This window comes from Balaenoptera musculus, chromosome 12, assembly GCF_009873245.2.
Source record: "Balaenoptera musculus isolate JJ_BM4_2016_0621 chromosome 12, mBalMus1.pri.v3, whole genome shotgun sequence".
NCBI lineage: Eukaryota > Metazoa > Chordata > Mammalia > Artiodactyla > Balaenopteridae > Balaenoptera > Balaenoptera musculus.
Genome location: NC_045796.1, coordinates 77,535,501 through 77,558,034, shown reverse-complemented (window position 1 = coordinate 77,558,034; position 22,534 = coordinate 77,535,501). Strand labels below are relative to the sequence as shown.

General features: G+C 34.7%; 1 protein-coding gene across 4 annotated transcripts in view; it reads right to left on the bottom strand.

Moving 5' to 3' along the window:
- Positions 1–22,534, bottom strand: part of LOC118904894 (pleckstrin homology domain interacting protein) — a 125,419-nt gene that overhangs the window by 38,752 nt on the left and 64,133 nt on the right. For 3 of the 4 annotated variants that reach the window (XM_036870994.1, XM_036870995.1, XM_036870997.1), the window contains exons 16-22: positions 19,076–19,204; positions 17,422–17,647; positions 13,407–13,544; positions 12,456–12,639; positions 8,807–8,924; positions 3,428–3,568; positions 903–979 (exon numbers count right to left, since the gene is read on the bottom strand). In XM_036870994.1, the coding sequence (XP_036726889.1) occupies positions 903–979; positions 3,428–3,568; positions 8,807–8,924; positions 12,456–12,639; positions 13,407–13,544; positions 17,422–17,647; positions 19,076–19,204 (1,013 nt within the window). The remainder of the gene's footprint in view (positions 1–902; positions 980–3,427; positions 3,569–8,806; positions 8,925–12,455; positions 12,640–13,406; positions 13,545–17,421; positions 17,648–19,075; positions 19,205–22,534) is intronic. The other variant, XM_036870996.1, reaches the window with a different exon arrangement.

Below are 22,534 nucleotides of genomic sequence, written 5' to 3'. Positions count from 1 at the left end.
GGTGGTCTAAAGTCAAACCTGAGATATCACCAATGTATGCCTATACTCTATTTCCACTGCTGAGCCAAAAGAAAGTGAGTTTTCCTTCTACTGTCTTGTTTCAGATACAGAAAACCACCAGACATAACAATGAACACTTGCGTATCATTACTGGGAGCAACTACTGTGGAAATAGGAAGAGTCCATGATAAAAAGAGGTGAAGAATTCTTAAATACAGCCTCTTGGTTTCTTTGGCAATTTTAAGAGCTAGTGCTGCCAGGGAATAAGTATCAGGGGCTAAATATAATTACCATTCCCAAAGGCTCTACCTCTTTCTTGCTACTAAGACCTCGCAAGGTCAGCCAAGGCCATCAAGCCCTGTAACAACGTGAATCACCAGTAAGTAGGAGGAGCTGAAGGAATCCTCGCTTACGTGATCAAATGGGGTGGGAACAACAGGAAAAAGGGAAAGTTTATTCTCATTGCTGGAAGAAAATATTATTGCTGGAAGAAAATATTATTATTATTAGTCCACTAAAAAAGACAGTTAATTCTAAAAAATCTCATTACTTTCATAACTTAATGCATAAATATTTCTCAAAGCCAGTAATGAAGCTAGCTTGTGGTTCAGTATTACAAATATAACAGCATTCAGAAGATAAAATATCAACTAAGAAAAAGTTAAAAGCATCATTTTGTAGATCTAGTTACAATATCCAAAATTTTTTTTCTACTAGAGAAAACATGTCAAAGGAAATCTAAATTTTGGACAACTACAAAAAGACTCTGAAGAAAGATCAATTTTAAACCCAAAGGGACTCTGAAATATGTTTCTGATAGAAAGGATTTTAACATTAAGAATCAAGGCAGCTTTCTAAAGAATTAACATTACATTTGGAAGAATAAAAATTCATTAAATTACCTAGAACTGCCATCACTGTGCCACGCTCTCTCTTCCTCTTCGGACGTTCCACCACTGACAGCAACAACTTCACCTTCCTAAGAGATAGTTAATACATATTTTATTGTATAGCTTTACAGAATAACATTCTATGATTACAGAAAATGTCAGTGATATCTAATAGTATGAATCATATTAGGATATTTATATTAAAACCTGATTTAAGTTAGTTATAAAACACAGGTCTCATATTTTTATACAAAAATTATTGAATGTATCCAAATATTAAGTGTATCCAAAGATAAAATACTTATTAATACTGGATTCAGAGCAATCTCTTGGGTGGATTAACATTTTTTTAAAAAAGCCTCATAACACATCTTCTAGACTGGGTGATACCAAATTAATACTTGATATCAACTTTACTTCTTGGGCCTTTTTTAAAATTTAAGTTTTCTTTTTCTATAGATGCATTGAGAAACTTAAATTTAGGAACTTTTATGTTTTTATTATTAAAATAGCTTTATCGTATAAAAAAAGGATATTCCAACTCAGGTATTATTTTATACAAATGGAGAGGATTAAAAACTACCCAAACACTCTGATTTCTCTTTAGTAAATATTCACTGGTTAACACAGGATACTACCTGTGAAGCCATTTCTTTATAAAAATTGGTTTTTTTTTTTTTTTTTTGGTCACAAAATCTTGCTCCAATAAAAATACCAGCTCACATTAATTAAGCTTTTAGTATATGTCAGAAACTGTTCTAAGCACTTTGTATATATCATCCCATTTGATCTAGACAAACAGTGCTGGTGATAGGAAATCAGTCATTTAAATAAAAGAAACTAAAGCTTAAACAGGCTAAGAAATTTACCCCAGGCAGCACAATTAATAAGCAGCAAAGCCTATTTTGAACTCGTGTCATTTTACTTCAAAGCTCAGACCCACTCTACACAAGAATGGTTCAGTGTTATTAACTGCTGGGCACATCCAGATCATTTTTCACGAGGATAATGAAATGTATTTTTTTACTAATTAAATGTTATATCTTGGGGAGAAAATTTTTCCTGTTTTGATGGCTTAAAAATGAAGAATGTATTATATAACTGTTCCACAGGGCTTTGAAAACTAGGCAAATATGAAAAGATCAAAATCCAGAGTAAATTTTATTTAGCAAATTTAATCTTTGCTCAATATAACTGAAAAAAAAATCTGAACAAGTGATCTGATTATTCCCACTCTTAGTATATTACTTCTTTAAAGGGGGAGAACAGAAACATAATTCTACATTCTAAATACAAAATAAAAAGGTACTTATATGGAAGTACAAATTATTTGAACCAAAAACCCAGGATTCTTTCATTTTTAACTAATATATTGTGCCAAAGGTGATATTCTTTTCTTATTATTCTCTTCTACAAATATAAGGTATAAACAAATTAGTTTTGAAGACAAATCAAAGAATTAGTAGAATTTTCTTATGTAACAGATGTACCTGGAAATACATTTTGAGCTGAATTAATATTTTTAAAATTTTATAGAAACTTAATATTTAAAAGAGTAATAATACTATAAATCTTTCAAAAATAAAGAAATATTTTATAATGCAAATAAATAGCACACATATATTTTACATTCTGCGGCGTATTAAATTGTTATGTGTCAAGTTTATATAATGAGTATATTTTATCTTTTTTGCCAGATTGAACGTATCATTTTGTTCTGGCCATACAAGGACCTGAAAACACTGGAGACTAACTTTTAAATTATGGTTAGAATACTCTCGGTTTGTGCTAATATTGCCCTGTCCATAGAGAATATATGTGGAGAATCCCCATACATGTCTACCACTGCAAAACGTAACATGACTTCAAAAACGTGTAGCTGTCAACATCTCAGACCATAGAGTCTCTGACTTAACTGTGAGTGAAGGGGTAATAGGGCAAGTGGGACAGGGGAAGGAAGACCATTGTAATTGCTAAATAAGACTGATTTGTGACTGCAAATGGATTCCCTTTGCTGAAAGAATATATAATTTAGTAGGGACAATGATATTTATGGAAATAATTATACATAAGGAATATTTTAAAAATTTACATTGCGAAAGCTATAAATTGGTACAGAGATTAAAAACTAACCAAAATTGTCAAATGTCTACTGATCAGTTATAGTTACAGACTAGAGTTTCATGGTACCATTTCAAAAACCTGGCTTTGGAGTGAAAGGAACATGGGTTTAATCCCTGCTCTACCATTTAATAGTTCGGTAAACGTGTAATCTAAACATCTTTGAACTTCAGAGCCCTCAAAATGGGAATAATTAATTCACATGCATTTGTTTTGTGGACTTGAGGTTATGAATATCTGTGCCATGCCCAGAACACACACTACGGTCCTTCAACTATCACTATCATTTTAAGACCTAGACAAACCATGTTTGAGCTACATCTATAAATATAACAATGAATGCAAAGAATAAAAGTTACATTAAAAAAAACAAGTAAAAATGAAAACAGAAATCTATGAGTGTGCTGAGCTCTCACATCTGAAGAACTAGTGCCATTTTCTATCTCTTCTGAAGGTCTGGGAGTCTCTTCCAATGCAGATCTCGTACGATAATTGTGTTGGTTTGCTTGCTGCTTTTTGGATTCTCCAAGATCCAGGAAATGTTCATGAGTATGATTCTGGAAAAAAGTAAATTAAATTTATTTAGAGTATGCTTAAAGAATGCCTTTTACTTTAAAAGTTGTATTTTTTAATGATAAAAAACCCATTCTTATTTAAGATATCCCATAAGTAGACTAGACTATAGTACCAGCTCAAATATTTTAACATTAAGTTAAAACACAGGGTTATGATATGTTGAAATTCACTTGCTGATTGATAGGTTATAAAAACTTTTTTTTCTGATGAGGATTCATAGTAACAGACTAAGCCTAACACTGAACTCTCCTGTACGCGTGCCAAACCTATAGAACAGATATAAGAAAGAGGACCACAGACTGTGAGGCATATATAATAAGGCAGAGGCAAACTAGAAAACAAAATGGTGATCACAAAGCTAACCAATCACTATGAGATGTGGATACCAGGTGACTAGCTCTCTCTTCTGCTGCAGGCAAATGTGAGAAAAACGTCTTCTGCAGCAGATGAGAAAACAACTAAGACTGATCAAAATAACTTAAAGTCCAACACGGTTACAGAGATGAAAAGAACTCAACACAAGAATTTACACCTGAAAAAAACCCAACTTGTGAATATAAAAAAATAGAAGCAAAATACTAAAAACTACCTTCGAAAAAAGAGACTGACATCAGACTTATACATACAACATATCATGCAATAAATCATACAATAAGAAAAAGGAACACTATCTTTAAAGTGTGGGCAGAAAATAATTTTGAACCTATTAGTTATATTCTCAGTCCTTTGAACCTATAGTTATAGCCTCACTTTTTTTTTTTTCTCTTCTCATTAACTTTGTCTTGATGGATCTCAAAATTCTGTGACAGATTTCTGGTCAAGTTGTTTCCATTAAAACGTACTGATCTAAAAACTATTAAGTTAAAACTGCCACATACAGAAAATCAAATGGTCCACAAAACATTCTCCATCTCTTCAAGGTTTTATGATGCACTGTTATCAATCAGTCTTTTACTATTCAGCTTAAAGGGCTGATCGAGAAACAGTCCTGAGACCGTCCTTCCCCCACTGGTTAAGACTGGGGTGCCCGGTACTGGCGATAATATTCACTTAGCCCTCTGAGCTTTCTGGGCAGACGTGGTGACCTTGCCAGCTCCAGCTGCCTTCTTGTCCACTGATCTGATGACACCCACAGCAACCATCTGTCTCACGTCACGAACAGCAAAGCGACAGTCAGAGGAGCTCTCAACACACAAGGGGGCTTGCCAGGAACCTATCAACAGTGGCAGGCAGCACCACCACCTTTCAAGAATTTGAGGCCATCTTCCAGAAGCCCCTTCCCAGAACAGTGACCAATCTTCTCCTTCAGGTCAGCAACCTTGCAAGCTGTGTGAGCCGAGCTGTGGTACAATCCAGCACGGGTGCGTAGCCAGCACTGACTTAGCTTGGATGGCTCAGGATAATCATTTGAGCTGTGACGCTGGCTGCTTCCATCATTCACGGCTTATTTTTGCTGTCAGGAAGCACAAAGCTATTATGGCGAGCAGCTCTGACAGACACGCTCTTGACACTGAGGTCTACATTGTCTCAGAAGAGCTTCACCCAAGGCTTCACGCGCACTTCAACAGACTCTTTTTTTTTTTAAACTTCAGTTGTAATGACGACTGAGCAAAGGTGATCACATGCCAGATTTGAGAACCCCAGTCTGCAACTGGCCCACAGTGACAGTACCCATACTACCTGGAGAGGCAGGCACCAAGGGCTTGTCCATTAGACAAGTGGGTGGCAGGATGCCATTCAGAGCTTTCAGCCGCATGGTTCCACTGGCACTGCCATCTTTACAGGGGACTTTCCATCCCCTGAACCGAGGCATGTTAGCACTTGGCTCCAGCATGTTGTCACCATTCCAGTAAGAAATCAGCATAAGCACTACTGTCTTGGGGTTGCAGACAGCTTCCCTAATGTAGGTGTTGATTCTTTAATTTCCTCTTAACTCTTCTGGCTGTAGGGTGCTCGGTGGAATGCATTTTGTCAACAACAAACAAAAAGTCTAATATTAGTCAAGTTCAAGTTCATGGGATTCCCTTTTTCTCTCCAGAAACTTTCAGAATATTCTGTTTTAGATATTTTCAAATCTCACTATAATGTGCTTAATTGAGGTTTTAAATTTAATTTTGTATTATTTTCTTCCTTATTCTAGTTGGCACACCATGCATTTGCTCAGCTAGAGATTAATTCTAGGAAATTCTGGATCATTTTTCCAACTCTTTTCTCCCTCTGTATATTTTTTCTTCTTTGAAGACTCTTACCAAATAAAGCTTTTTTTTTTTTTACTATGTACTTCTAATCTCTCTGTGTATATATGTGTGTATACAACATACACATGACATAAACATACACATACATGTTTTTCACATTTCCCTCATTCTCTCCATCATTTTATCCCTTGTTGATGCATTCTGAAGAGTTCTTCAACTTGACATTCCAGCTTGTTAACTTATTTTTCAGTGTTTTGTATTCCTCTATTCAACCCATCCACTGAGTTCTCCATTTCAAAGACAAGATGTTTCATCCCAATTTCTCCAGCAGAACCCTCTCCAAAACAGCTTGCTGCTACATCATGTTTCCAATATCCTCTCTTACCTCTCTCAGAATAATATGCTGTGTTGAGTATCTGAATATGTTTGGCTCTGGTTTCACAAGTGTATTGGGTGGCACTTGGGAAGGGAGGGAAAAAGAAAAAATCCAGGTCTTGCCCTGTCTCCTAAAAAAGATTCTGTATGTGTATGGGGGGATGGGGCTGTGTACCTCAAGACCTATAATACTGCAAACCTGAGTTCAACCAGTCTCTGTCTCTCCATCACCTCCACTCTCCAGTTCCCTCCCCACAGTCTTGTCACTTCTTCCCTGCACTTTACCTCTACTCTTGCTGGGGCTGTTAACTTGTAAAAGCCAAGTGAAATAAAATACATTTTCACATACAAGGATACAAGATTTACTCCACACAGATTCTCTCTACAAGAATTACTGAAGGGTTCTGTAATTTTGCAAAAATTTGGGAAAATATGTAAAAGGTGTAAAAAAGGAAATAATATTCAACTATAATCTCATGAGCTTTGAGTAATTTATTGTTAAGAATGTAATGGATCTTGCTTCTTTCATTTAAATATTATTTATCTACGCAAATCTATTTCATTAAAAAACTGCTTTTTGTTTCATTTTGTAAAGCTTTATCCACAATTTTGCATTTCATTAGAATAAATTCCAAGTCAAAGAACATGTTTTTAATGCCTTAATATATAATGCATAAGAAAAAGCTGGTTGTCAACCAACATCTGTTCCCCGCTTCTTGCACAGAAAATGAAATTTTCATTGTCAGAATTTCATGTGACTAAATTCTGGCCAATGGGGTATCTGGCACAATGTTGCAGAACAACTTCAAAAAACCTTCCTCAGGAGAGCATATGTACCCTCTGCACCTTCCTCACTGACATGATCTTCCATCCTGCAGCCTTATATGAAAATGCTGACATCTTGGGGCATGAAGTCAAATTCACACATAAGAGAATCAGAAATATTTAAAGAACTTCAGTTCTCAACACAGAGGGCATCAAACCAGACCTTGACCACCTACCGAGGCTTTTAATCAGAGAGAAATACATTTCCCTCAAGGGGAATAAATAAATATTTAAGAGAAATTAAGTAAATTTAAGGCACTGTAATTTGGGGACCAAACCTATTGTCAAAAATCAACTTTATAATTGCTTTCTGAACAGTTTTTTTGTATTAATTTATACAACCCCCCTGCACAGTTAGTACCCTCTACTATTAGAGGAAAAAAAATAATGCAACTCTGAGATGAAAGGTAGCATCTCATAACTTGTACATCTGTGATTATCAATAGGAGGTGCTTTCAAACCTTTCTCCAGTCTCATAAAATTTGAAAAACAAAAATGAGGTCATGTTATAAACACTACTATCCCGCTTGTTTTTTTTCACTTAACAAATACATCATGAACGTTTCTCCAAGGCAATGGAGTGAGCTCTAACTCATTTCTTTAAAAAGCTGTATAGTATTCCATGGGTGTATATATATGTCATGACATCCTACCTTTCGTCCACCAATAAACACTAAAGTTATTCCAGTTTTTGCACCAGAGACACTACAAATATCTGCATGCACACACACGTGTATACATTCACATCAATTCTTTTCTTTCTAAAAAAATAGTCTTCGAAGTACCACTACTGGATTAAAAGATAAGCATATCCTTTTAATTTTTACAGATATTACCATATTCCATCCATAAAAGTGGTAGCAATACAAGCTCACAATCATTATATGAATTATGTCTCCACATCCTTGGATTCAGAGCAAAGGATACCAAAAAAAGGGTATGCTTTCCAGGCACCATGAAAAAAACCAACAACAACAACAACAACAACAACCTAAAAAAGAAAAGATTATTTCAGATTATACTAACAGAAACTGTAGCAGTGTAGGGTCCTACTGATGCCAAGGTATGATACCCTTAGTAAAGGAAAACATAAAATAATAGCAAAGGACTACTTGAGTCCTTCAAAGAGTCACAAAACAGAAAGAGGGAGCTGTAATAAAGGAAACTACTTTAGAAGGTCTGAGGAACTCAAATAAGAGGAAGGAGCACAAAGCTGGGTCTAGAGAGCAGTCAACCCTTGACACTCAAGAAGGTTAATAAGTACGTATCTCTCCCAGATTAGGGCATAACCAATTGAAATCTACTGGACTGAAAAGTTTTTCCAGAGTAGGATGACAGACAAACCAACAGGGTAAACTAGTAGGGACAATTTACCTATCTTAATGGAGAAAATGAGAACTATTATTTATAGCAGCATAGCTGACTTAATTACCTGCAATAACAAATAGGTGCAAAAACAGTAAGAGAAAAAAAAAAAAAAAAAAAAGTGTAGGACAAAAAACAAAACCAGAACACTGTTTTACAGTGTGCCACCAATGGCAGAACTAAAAAAACGATCTTGCTTAGGCTTAAGGTATAATTTACTAGATTTAACAGGCATATTACAATTGGCATTTGGGGGAAAGGTATGCTAGAAAGTAGGAAATGTAATATTAAAGATTTAAAGATAATCCAAAGATAATCGAGAATTAGCTATGTTAACTTTATTTCACTAGTTAAATATCCTGTCTACAATGCTAACATCTTTAATTACAAAAAGGCCTTAAAATGGTCACTGTACTTATGAAGCAAATATTAAACATCAAAGTAATTACTATTTACCTTTGAGACAGTGGGCATTTTATTCTCTTTTGGAACTGTGAAGTGTTTTCTTTTCTCTTCTGATCTGTAAGTCTTTATTTCTTCTTCTCCCTTTGCAGTTCTCCATTCTTCTTGCCTACTGAAAGAGAATTAAAAGCCACATATAATCTATAATGTTTATAACTGATTTCTCCCCAAAGGGAATGTTAGGTATCAGAGAGGGGATGTTACTCCTGATGCCTTCTTTTCAGATGAGGCATGTGATAAAGATTTCTGAGTTTAATTTCATAGATTGTGAGCTCTGGACATTGAGCATTAAATGACTGGAATACTGGAAAGACAGACTCTGTCCACTTGAACTAGATACTACGTTTCTACTATAGTATTAGGCAAATAAAGTTTTAGGATCTGGGAACACAGTTACTCCTAAGGTAACTGCTCCAAGGATTAAAAACAGAATTTATTTATTCTTCAAAAATTATGTCAGTGTTGGGCTTATGCTGTGATAATCTTATGTGCCATACAGATAGCTGGAATTAAAAAAAAAAAAATAAGGCACAACAGACCCTTGAGGTAGAACTAACATTAACTCCCAAAGCCCTGAAAGAACTACATTCTCTCCAGTGAAAGGCAGGTCAGGCTTCAGCCACTGAAAAAACTTCAACTCTATCCAGGTATGAAGCTGAATTTGAGCAACAGAAGTTTTGAGGAACATTAACTGTGAACTTTAATTTCATGGAACCTGAACTCACAAGGACAACACAATTCTTAAAAAATTTTAATTCCTTAAAACTTTAAGGTTTTTGAACTGGAAGGGTATTTAATCTTTGAACTTTAATTTTTCCCTGGAGATATCACAGTGGAAAAACCTGGGAGTTAAAATTCGAACCTGGAAGAGCTCTATAATATTGATATTTTATTACTTGGGTATATTAATGTTGTCATTTTATACTTAATTGCAGAATCTCTAATGTGGCTGGTCATGATTCTGAATGGAAATGAGTGAACTTGAATCTTGTGAAAAGAATGCCCTTGGATTTAATTTTGTTTGTTCTTAATTTTTTTTTAAATTAAACTTTTTTATTGAGATAACTGTAGGTTCACATACAGTTCTAAGAAATAATACAAAGAGGTTCCTTGTATCCTTTACCTAGCTTCCCCCAATGGTAATATCTTGCAAAACTACAGTACAACATCATAACCCGGATCTGGATATTGATACAACCCACTGATATTCAGAACTCCCCAGTTTTACTTCCACTCATGTGTCTGTGTTTGTGTGTGTATTTGGTTCTCTCCAAGTTTATCACAAGTGTACGTTTGTGTATCCATTGCCCCAGTGAAGATACAGAAAGAACATTTCCATTACCACAAAGATCCCTTGCGGTGCCCTTTTAATGATCATATCCACCTTTTTCTCCTCCTCCTCAGCCCTTCCTCCCCACAATGTCTAGCAACCACTAATCTGTTCTCCATCTCTATACTTTTGTCATTTCAAGAGTAGTCCATAAATGGATTAATACATAACCTTTGAGATTGGTTGCTCACCATAATTCCCTGAAGATTCAATCAAGTTGTGTATCAACAGGCTGTTCCTGTTTAATGCAGTCTTATTCTGTGGTGTGGATATACCATAGTTTGTTTAATCATACACCCACTGAAGGACATCTGGGTTGCTTCTAGGTTTTGGCTATTACGAATAAAGCTGCTGTACATTTGCGTACAGGTTTTTGTGTGAAAATAAGTTTAATTTCTTTGGGATAAATCCCCAAACAGCGCAATCAATGGATCGTATGATAGTCTTATGTTTAGGTTTTAAGAAAAAAATGCCAAACTGTTTTCTGGAGTGGCTGCACCATCTTACATCCCCACCAGCAATGCACGGAGGGATCCAGTTTCTCCACACCCTTCCCAGCATTTGGTGCTGTCACTGTATTTCAGCCATTCTGATAGGTACAAAGATTATTGCACTGAAGTTTTAATTTGCATTTCACTAATGGCTAATGATGTTGAGTATCTTTTCATGTGCTTATTTGCCATCTGTATGTACTCTTTGATGAAATGTCTGTTCATAGCTTTTGCCCAATTTTCTAACTGGATTGCTTTGTTTACTGCTGAGTTTTGAGAGTTCTTTATATATAATAGATATTAATCCTTTGTTGGCTATGGGATTGGATTTAATTTTAATGCAAAGTTCCAGGAAGGCCGAATATCCTTTGAAGTAATGGCCACAGCCTCGCTGGACCATATGCTCAATGGTCAAGCTCAAAGAAAAAGAGATAAAAAGGTGACGAATGTTTGGAGAGAAACAAATCTTCCCCACTGTTCCGTGTGCAGGGACCTCCACCACCAACGAGCAACCCACTCCTGGACTCTGTTCACCTCCTTACTCATTCTTCTCTAGGGTAGGAGGAGTGAACTAATTAATTAGGATGCTCTAGAAGGAAAATCCAGCTTAGCATGGCCCAGTTCTATGCCCCGTTTGCCATGTATACATTCTTCTCTGCACTTTAAAGAGGCAAACCAGCTGCCTCACATGAGGAGAAATACTGTGGCCCAGTGGTACCTTTCGTTGGGGTTCAGTATTAGGAAGCGCACATTCATGCAGATAAAAGTCATGTTCTTCATAGCCGTATGAATAATAAAATATTCTCATTTCCTGTCTTACTCTTTTGTGTTATTTTTTACTCCTTCAGAACTATTTTTAAAATGATGGGTATTATTTATTGCACCCTCTTCAAACCTTAACATTAGAATTAAAAAGTAGACAGGAACGCAGCTAAAAATATACTAAGAGAGTTAATTTTTTATTAAGAACATCTGGGTGTATTTGTCATCAGATAAAGTTATGGTTCAAATTCAAGCTTTAGGTGCATAATCCTAAAACCTAACACAAATTTGGGTGTTGTCCAATCAAAAAAGCAGAATATATATAAATATTCAGATTACAAATATTTTTAATTATATAATTACTCTTATCTTTTAAGAACTAGGAAATCCTAAAATCAAATTTGATCTTCCTATGTTTTTTATTATAGTACAGTATTATAATATATAGTCAGTATTAGTTGGGGCTCATATGGACCTCATTCATGAGTATTTCATTAATAAAGAATCAAAAGGAATTGGATATAAACGTCCCTCATAGCAATGACCTTGAGAATAGGATTACATAAAATCAATACTTTTAAATTTACATATGTATACTTTTAAGTATAAAAAAGAATTATTTAAAAATACTTATATAATCTATTACCAATAAATAATATAATGTATTTTCACTATGCCTCTGAATGATGTGGTGTGAATGACTAGTAAAATCCATAAAAAACTAAATTATAACAAACCATGAATGTGTTTTAAGATACAGTTAAACAAGACAAACTAAGATTTAAATATGCTACTCAGTAAAATCTCATATTTGTTCAAGCCAAATTTGTAATCCCCCCCCATTCACCTTAACACTCCCCCCATATCACTTATATGAATCATCCCAGAAAGGGACATATACTGAAATTTAACTTTTCTCCAGAGTCATGAAGAGTTTAAAACATCAGCTCTGCAGATAAATTTAAAACAAATTAGAGCTAAAAAGGCACTCTGAAGACTGTAATTCAAAATGAATACAAACAACTGTGGTACCTAACAATTCATAATTCCCCTTCCTTACCTGGCTACACCAGCTGATAGCTCAGGTACTACCACCCTTCGACTCCAAGCTACAAGATCCCGCTCTGTGGCTATTTCACTTCTTGGTGCATTACTATGCATTTGCCGTACACCTTCGATTTGACCACTACGCCTTAGTCCTACATTAGGTGGTGAATGAACCTCTGAGGTAGAACTTGTAGAGCCTAAGTGAAAAAATTAATACAGTAAGTTCTATTTAGAGACACTTCTCCATTAGCTTCTAACAGGAAACACACACACACACACACACACACACACACACACACACACACACACCCCAGGGGGAAAAAATCCATACTATCTTCCACATGAAACTTCACAGTGCTGTGGCAAATAATCACATCACCAAATTAGGAGCTAAACCACAAGCAAAAGCTTAATGAAAACAGAACGTGGTTATTCAGTTGACTAGATAAGTTAATGAATCATGACTACGGACTGTTAAGCTCCAAAGATGTAAAACCTAATATTACTTAAAAAAAATTGCCCACTGTGTATTTTTGGGAAAACTATATAAGAAGCAAAAACAGACACAAACCCAAGGACATTTATGGTTCATAAATTTGCTTTAAATTTTCTCTAAAGTTTAATAATATACAACAACAAGGATGGTGAGATGTTCGAGAATGTGGCTTTGAATGTATTCCATAAATAATTGAATAAATTTATTTTTAACATGTTTCTAAGTTATTCACGTTTATTATAGGAAATTTGGAAGAATATACACATTAAAAAACTCATTGTCCATAGTTTGAAACCTTATATTAAGAATATTTTTTTAGGTCATTAAATACTCTTCAAAAACATGATCATTTTGGCAGCCTAATATTTCATATAATGGATTTACCATATTTGTTTAATCACTTCTCTACTGCTGTAGGTTTAGACTGCTTCAATTTTTTAAATATTTCACTTAAGAATCACTGCTTACCTCTACTTAAACGGCTGGTATTACTGATACCTGCTTCACCAGAACGTCTCAGGTCTTGCTCCTGTTGCAGTCTTTGAATCATACTGTCCAGTGGGCTGATCTCCTGGTTTGCTTGCTGACTTAAAACTTGGTTCAGTCCTATGTAAACCACAAAAATGCTAAGGATACTTCAAACCATATTACTTATCAACCTCACTTTGAGTCCAGAATTAAACATAAATTCTGCTTGAGTAAGACCTAAAATGAGCAGCTGTGAATGATGGGAGAGGGAGAGAAAAAAAAAAAAGGAAACATGCCCCCTTCAATCTTCATTAAAAATAATGACGATGATGATGACATAACTTTTACTTAGTGTTTACCATGATTCAGGTACTCACATAATCATTACAATACCACAATACCACAGGTATTATTAATTCCACTTTATGGATAAGAAAATCAAAATAACTATTCACAGTCATATATCTAGTAAGTGGCAAAAGAAGGATTTCATCTTAGATCTTCTTTTAAAAAAGGCAAATCTGATTACCCACTTTCTCAAAAAGCTTTACTGCTTCATTCAACAAATTCTTGAGTGCCCATTATGTATTAGGAACTACGCCAAGAAACTGAGGATCCAGTGGTGAATAAGATACATCACGGTCCCTGACCATCAGGGAGCTAACATTCTAATGGGGAAATTGAATGATAAACCCATACACAAATGCAGATTGTGAAAAAATGTTGTCAACATAAAGAAGGTGATGAGATAGAGAAAATGGGGAAGGAGAGAAATGGGAACTACCTATGGTGAGTCAGAAAAGTCAAAGAAGCCCACTTTGAAAAGGAAGCATTTGAGTGAGACTTGAAGAAAAAGAAGAATTAGTCACTCATGTGAAGAGCTAGAATACACTCTGGACAGAAGGTAAGAGCTGGTACAAAAGCTCTGAAGTAGGGAGGAACTTGGTGTATTTGAACCTATCCTGCTTTTCCAACATCAATTCTCACCCACACCAGTGATATGAGACTACCTGACTCTTTTACTCTCGTAATAGGATATACACCTTTATGCTTTGGAGCTTTTGACCACTTCAAGTACAAATGTGATAAATGCTAACATCCTTCAAGCACCAAGAGAAATGGCATCTCCATATTTCCTACATGAAATCTTTCCAGACTACCCCTGAAACACCTAATACAATGAAATGCTATGTAAATTGTAAATACAATGTAAATGCTATGTAAATAGTTCCCTGCAAGTAGCAAATTCAAGTTTAGCTTTTTGGAACTTTCTGGAGTTTTCTTCCCGAACATCTTCTATACGGGTTGGTTGACTCCACAGATGCTGAATCCAGGAATACGGAGGTCCGACTGTGTACATACCTCAGTACTCAGCCCAATATAGAAAGGAAGCCCACTACTTAGTTCTTCAAAAGCATGAATTTTCTTATCCATCTTAATATTCTAATTCTAAATCTAGAACAATGTTAGGCATATAAAGGTGCTCAATCCTGCTGAACAAATAAGAAAATGTATGTTATGAGATATATGAAAGGCACTGCCACAAGAGGAGAGAAAACAGCAATTAATATCGGGTGTGTGGGAATGTAAGCAAGGACTCGATGAGATCAGACTTTTAGAGTGGGTTAGTAAGATACAAAGTATATTCTGAAATGAAGCAGTAGTAGTATGAAGGTATAAGAAAAGAGGAAATTACGTGTATTAAGCACATAAGGTTATTTCATTTCATAAGAGAAAACTAAAATTCAATGAGATAAAATAACTTGACCAAGGTCACAAAGCTAGAAAGTGGTAAAAGTGAACAGAGGTAAAAATTTAAATGCCTATGGATGCCTATTTCCTGGTATACTGGAGAGAAAACATCTCATGTTTGAATCTGATATAGCTCAAGTTTACAACTGAGAAAACATTTAAAGTGTATTGTTCAGTGTAGATATAACAAAACTGCACTCAAACCAACTTATTACAATATCCAACATGTATGTTTACCTAACTCTATTTCCCCAAAAGAATTTTACTACAGATCTAGATTTGCAAATAGAAATATAATTAGAAATGATGCTAAAGTTTTTTCAAAAAGTATTTTTCTTTTGTTCTATTTTTGTACCTGGCAAGTCAAAAATAATGAAGGAAATGATATTTACCCTGAATTCTGTGAACTACTAGAACACTTAAAAATTCTGTGACTCACTCTGAAGCCATAATTATTGCTCTGGGTTCTTTTGTACCCCAATACTATAACTGGTGTCTTTCATTTTCAAGATCAAGTCCACCTGTTACTCTAAGGGCAGGTTGGCATGGAAGAAAGAACAATGCACTGGGAGTCAGAGCTGGATTTGAGTCCCTATGATTCCGTGTACTTTAACTTGAACAAGACATAATGTTGTTAAATTTTCATTTTCTCAATTTTTAGAATTGGGATACCACAGATAAAAGGATTAAATGAGTGTTATTTATGAAAGCCCTTTAAAAACTGTTAAATGAAGGGAAGAATAATCACGATAATTAAGTAGCGCTGATATTTTAATAAATGAGTCCTTTTCTTATTTCCCTGTCCCTGAAATCCCAGCCTAGGTACCTGACTGAGACCTGGGAAAGATCTGAGTCTTGCCAGTTCCCCACTAAGGGAATGAAGACATTTATCTTAATTTCAGTCCTATGACCAAGACTTCTCTAACAATTGTGAATTCTCTAATCTGAACGCCTGCCTAGATTTCTCAAATCCTGCCTTTTCTTAGATTGAGTTCATGCTGTGTCCACGTACTGAAACATTTTAGTTCCACATACTCTAGATTCTTCATTATAATTTCACATGCCCAATCCTTTAAGAAAATAAGAGATGATTGATTTTTCTGTGCTGCTTACAGAATCTGAATTCATTATTTAAAAGTTAACTCATTATATATTACATCCCATATATGTCCTTCATATCTACTTAGAAGTTTTGCCCATTTATGCTAGTCGAGAACCTAAACTATTTTCATAAACATTTTCCTAGTCTAAAATATAACAAAGATTCATAATTGCAAAACTGGTTTAACTTTCTTTACAGTCCTTCCATTATTTTCACTTAATAAATTAGTGCTACTCTTCTTGCCAAAAGCAGGGAAGAAGCCTGTAGACCCTGACTCCATTTCAACTCCCATTCGATTCTTCAACTAATTCAACTTTCACCCTCCATTACTTCACCCTCCAAAACAGCATCACTTTTCATTCCTATCTTAACTTTTCTTAAACTTTTAAAAGTTGATCACTTCTTAAAACAATCGTTAACGTGAACAGACTATCTAGTCTTTTATTATTATTATTATTATTATTATTTATTTGGCTGTGCCAGGTCTTACTTGCAGCATGCAGGATGGGATCTTCGTTTGTTGCATGCAGGAGCTTTCAGTTGCCACATGCGAACTCTTAGTTGCGGCACATGGGATCTAGTTCCCTGACCAGGGATTGAACCCAGGCCCCCTGCATTGGGAGCGCAGGGTCTTAGCCACTGGACCACCAGGGAAGTCCCCTAGGCTATCTAGTCTTATTCTCTCTCTCACATCATACTACTATTATTCGCTTTAATAATTTATCATCATTTTTAACTATGTATTTGTTTACAACTGTTTACTAATCTAACTCACTCCACGAGAGCAAGGATTGCATCTGTTTACTTCACTGCTGAATACCGCAGCTTAGCAAGTGCCAGCGACAGAGGAGATTCACAATGTATGCTACTGAATGAATAAACAAATGAACTGACTCATCTCATACCAAATACAGACTTACCCTATTAGTCCTCAGAAGGTTATAAATAGATACAGACCAAAATTATTGCTTTAAACCTCCAATGCTTCTTAACTGCCTTGCAATACTTAAGCATTATACAAAGAACTTTAAAGAAGTATAAATATCATTTTACCTCTCATTTGTTCAAAACAATTAAAAACAAAGTTCTACCCACTTATCAATTTTATAAGATTTCAACAGGAAAAGGAAGATTTAGCATGGACTTAAAATGAGCATCTACCTGAGGAAGTTACCCCCATCTGGGGGATGAGCTGCTCCTCCCTGCAATTTTCACGACCAGGAACTAATCTCTGGTATCTTGATGGATGAGGGTTACCATCGACATCAACCAAAAAAGGCGGCGGCATGAGATGAGGTGCTTGCTGCGTCTGTTCATCTAACACAAAATTGTTGGCATCACGGATGAGGGGCCGGTAATCACTGTGAAAGAACATCTGATCTGCTATCTATAAAAAGAAAGGCCCATAAAAGATTGGACAAAGAAAAATTTATCATTATAGACTTCCAATGGAAGGCAAACATTTTAATATAAATCATGGTATTAAACAATAATATAAAAGAATATTTTCTTGAATTAACTGTAAATAAATCTTTGTATGTTCTACATTAAATTTTATGATGAGAAAAGTAGCTGCTTTGACTTGAGGACACTGGGAGGGGGAAGGGTAAGCTGGGACAAAGTGAGACAGTGGCATGGACATATATACACTACCAAATGTTAAACAGATAGCTAGTGGGAAGCAGCCGCATAGCACAGGGAGATCAGCTCGGTGCTTTGTGACCACCTAGAGGGGTGGGATAGGGAGGGTGAGAGGGAGGGAGACACAAGAGGGAAGAGATATGGGGACATATGTATATGTATAACTGATTCACTTTGTTATAAAGCAGAAACTAACACACCACTGTAAAGCAATTATACTCCAATAAAGACGTTAAAAGAAAAAAGAAAAAGAAAAAGAAAAATAGCTGCTTTGAAGTTTCCCTGGAATAGAAAGAGACTGTATTCATAAAAAGAATTAAAAAAACATTAAAAATAAGTTACATAATTTCAAATTAAATGGTAAAATTAAATCTAGGCATAAATCTTTCAGCAGTACTTTGACTTTCCCAGGGCTATCATGCTTTATCTTATCTTTAAAATTACTAAATATGGTAATTATTTGTTTTAGCACTTTGCAACGAGAAATCAATTTATTCTTTGAATTAAACTCTTTAATGAAACCACTCATACAATTTAAGAAAATCCGTAAGTATACAGTAAGCATGGTTTATATAATAATAATATAAAAAATTAATGACATGATTTTCTAAGAGAATAAGCATTTTCTCTAAAATTTCTGAAATAATATAAAAATTATTAACATGAACTCATACCTGACACATCTGTAACTTTAAATTTTATCATTTAATCTGGAATTTCTTAAACCTGAACTCTTCAGTTTTTACTATGATAACCTTTTAAACAACTCTACCACAAATAAACCATTTAAATCTTTTAGTCACTAATCTCAGATAGGGTCTTTAATATTTAAAAATATTAACTACCATCACAGTAGTCCATACATTTTTTTGAGAACCACATAAAAGCCACAGAATTGTACCCCAGACAAATGCATATTCTCCATATAAGTAAAACATTTTACATAATTTCAACGAATCCCTCTCTATGGACATCTCCAACACCCATCTTATATACCCCAACCTAAAAACTGCAACCTAGACCTTTCTGGCAGGCTAAGTAAAAGGTTATTTCTTCTGAAATATAAAGATTATTATCACTTCCCTCCCCAAAATACAACCCCTAAACATCTATGGATTTAAAAACAAACAAACAAACAACTATAAGGAGAAGACATATAGTCATCGTACTCTACCTTGTCATATTTGCTACTGGAGCCAAAGCCAAAAATTAAAAGATGTCCATGAGAGTCTGTGCATGCAAAATGCTGACCATCAGGAGAGCATTTGCAGTCAAATACTGCACCATGTCCTTGGCCTTCGATCTGAAATGTATTTAACCAACAATCAGAAAACTGCCATTAAAATATAAAGAACTGGCTGGTCACTATTGTTACTAAAATTCTATGATAAAAGATACGTAAGTATATATCCTAATGAAGTGAAGATATAACAAACACAGTATAGTAACAAAATTTGTGAATATTCATGAAAAGTGCCAGATTAAAAGCCTTGAAAAACAACGTATTATCTTTATCCATAGACCAGACACAAGTCAGGAAATAAAACACCACCATTCTCCCCCACCCATAGTTCTGCTTCATGTCTTTAACCCAGATTTAAAATGTTAATTGCGCCTTACAGTCCGTCTTATCTGCATTTAATCAAGCCCTTTCAGCAAAGGCTGACAATGTGGAGTAACTGTAGCGATTTTTGGGTAACTCTTGAAGTAATAGCCAGAGATCACTGCTCACAAGACACTAAATTTTTCTTTTTGGTAATAAATTCCCTTGATGGTCTGACTCATTTTTTAAATGGTGAATTTCAAAGGTTAAAGAAAAGGTTTTTTTTACCTGATAATTGTTTTCTGTTTTCCAGTTCCATTAATCCAGAACGAATGGGTTTCTCCCTGCAACCTGTCAATCAAACAGAGGTGGCCAATCACCACTCTGAATTTTTTTGCTCTCAGTGCTTCTTCAGACTATGTTCCAGTTGAAAACTTCTTTAGCAGTGTTCTGAAAGAGGTAAAAATTCTACCCTATCTAAAGCACAACTAGGGACTGAATTTCAGAAAACAACTAAAATAGGGAGTTGACTCCCTAACAAATAACAACTAAGGATGATTTTCAACAAATGTGACTGGATTTCTGGATTAGCAGAATCGGAACACACACACATTATCAGGTAAGAAATACCTCCTCTCTGTTCCGGTATCCACTGATCTAGAACAAATTGGTTTTATTAGTAATATCCCAATATCCCAGTAAATGCTTGGAAAAGAGAGAAGTGGTCATTTTCTTCCTTTAGTGTTAAAAATATGGCACAGGGATGAATGTACAGTTCACCAAGTACAGAAGTGAAATAAAAATTTTGAAGAACAGTTGATTTCTCAAGGAAGGTTTGCATTTTGGTCAAAAGAGAAAATGTTGTTCTAAAAGAAACGGCTCTGCCTAAGAAGTTTACATAGTACCACAAATGGGATTACCTCAAAAAGAAAACTAATTTTTCCTTTGGCTTGTTGAAAAGAAGGAATGAGCACACAGGTGTTTATTAATGCTGTTTTGAACGGTGATAATAATGGAAAAGAAATAAGAATAACTTTCTTTAAAATTTAATCACATGAAAGAAAACTGGTGAAGTAATCTAACGTCTAATACACTAAAAGACATAACATAAAAGCAAGAAAATGAGTAGGTGAAACAGGATCATTTCTTGGTTGTGAAGAAAGTTGGAGGATAAGACAACAGAGAAAGGGAACTGATTCCAAGTCTACTTTAAAACTATTCAAAAATAAGAAAGAACTACTTCTCCAGATTAACCTAAGGGCATTAGTAGCTATATAGCTTCGTATTTTCCAAAAACGAAAGAATGTAAGCAGAAATGTCAGGATTCACATCTCTATTTTTCAGTGTTGTCTAGGGAAATAAAAAGTTACATGAACTGTTATAATACCTAATCACACGAACAAAGTTTACCTCTATATAGAATTTTACATAAAAAAACTCAAGACCAAAGAATTAAAAGTGTCTTGGCCATGTGTTGTTAAATGTTTTATTTACCTCAATTCACTCGAGACAGAGAAAAAAAACAAAAAACAAAAAAACCCCAACTACTTTATAAATTTAATATAATAAATGCTCCCAGAAGTGTAATACTATTCTAAGTTTACAACTCTAAGTATACGGTAGAACGGAGGAAGAGGTCTGAGAGTCTGACTCAGCGATGCCAAAGTGTGTCTGATGGATGTTCATAAGCATGGATCCTTTATATAATGTTTAGACAATCTTGCTCTACATTCTTCTTTTGGGGAGGTGGCCGGGGGGGGGGAGTGGTGGTGAGGATTTATCAACCCTATACCCATGCTACCTACCAATGTTGCCACATTTACAGTTGGTAGAAGATCTCTGAGAGAATACTTGGGAGAGGCAGAACTTCTAAAGCTCTAAAAAAGCAAAGAAAAAATAGCAATCCTATTGAAGATCACTGTGTTGCTATACAATAACACATGCCACTGTGAATATGGCAGGATGGTACAAATTCTCTTGGTATAAGCCATTTGCATAACTCCAGAGTGACTTTTATATGGAGAACATGAAAGTGTATTTCAAAAGTACATTATTTGGATGAACTGTTCATTAAAGAAGACAATGGATCTGCTTTACTTACAAACCAATTAGAAAAGGTGCCCATAACCTTACTATGTAAAATGCCAACTTTATCTTCAGAAAAAGCTCCTCAGATAATAAACAGCCCTAACTACAAAATGCTGTCTAGCCTTTCCAGTTGATACAAAGTAGGAAAATATTTTACTTTCCTATATAGCTAAATATACCCTAGCTATTTTTATGATTTATGCTATAATTAACTAAGCCAACCATTAAAAATAGTTAAATACTTCTCTCTGAAAAGGATTTCATCTTCTTAAACCAGGGTCAGAATATTTATAACTAAGAATTCTTAACGAAAAAATTTAATAATGAAGGCACTATTTGAATATGCATGTGTAACTAGACAGCAATGAGATTTACGTTCAAAAACTAAAAGGAAGAAAATATCCTTTCTATTCATATTAAAGTTATATGCACCTATATATATTATATATCAACTACACTTCAATTAAAAAATACATTTAGATAAAAAGGTATATGAACCTATCATAAAATTAAATGCTCAACAGAAAAAGTCAACAAAAAATTTAATATTGTACATAACTTATGCTAGTACTTATAGCATGCTCTAGTAAGTTTAAAAATAGAAAGAAATGAATAATAACAAATTTTCAAAATCAGTGAATTTTAGATGAACTATTTCCCTAATAATATCAAGTATGCTTGCTAAACATTATTTGGGACATATGTAAACAAAGACCACATAATAAAACTCATACTTGCTAAACCACAGTAAGGAAAGCTGAGAAAATCCATGAGGTAATATTCACTAGTAAGTGTAAAAATTTCAAGAAGAATAGGAGTTAAAAGAAAATAGAAAAATACATTCAGCGACTGTGATAAGGTTATTTTGTTTTGTTTTTTAAAGTTAAGAGATGAAAAGACCAGACAAGTTAAAATAATCACTCCGTTGTAGGAAAATTCTCATACTGACTGAAGAATTCTAGAAATATTTCCAAGAAATGAGCAGCACAATCTTGTTAGTTT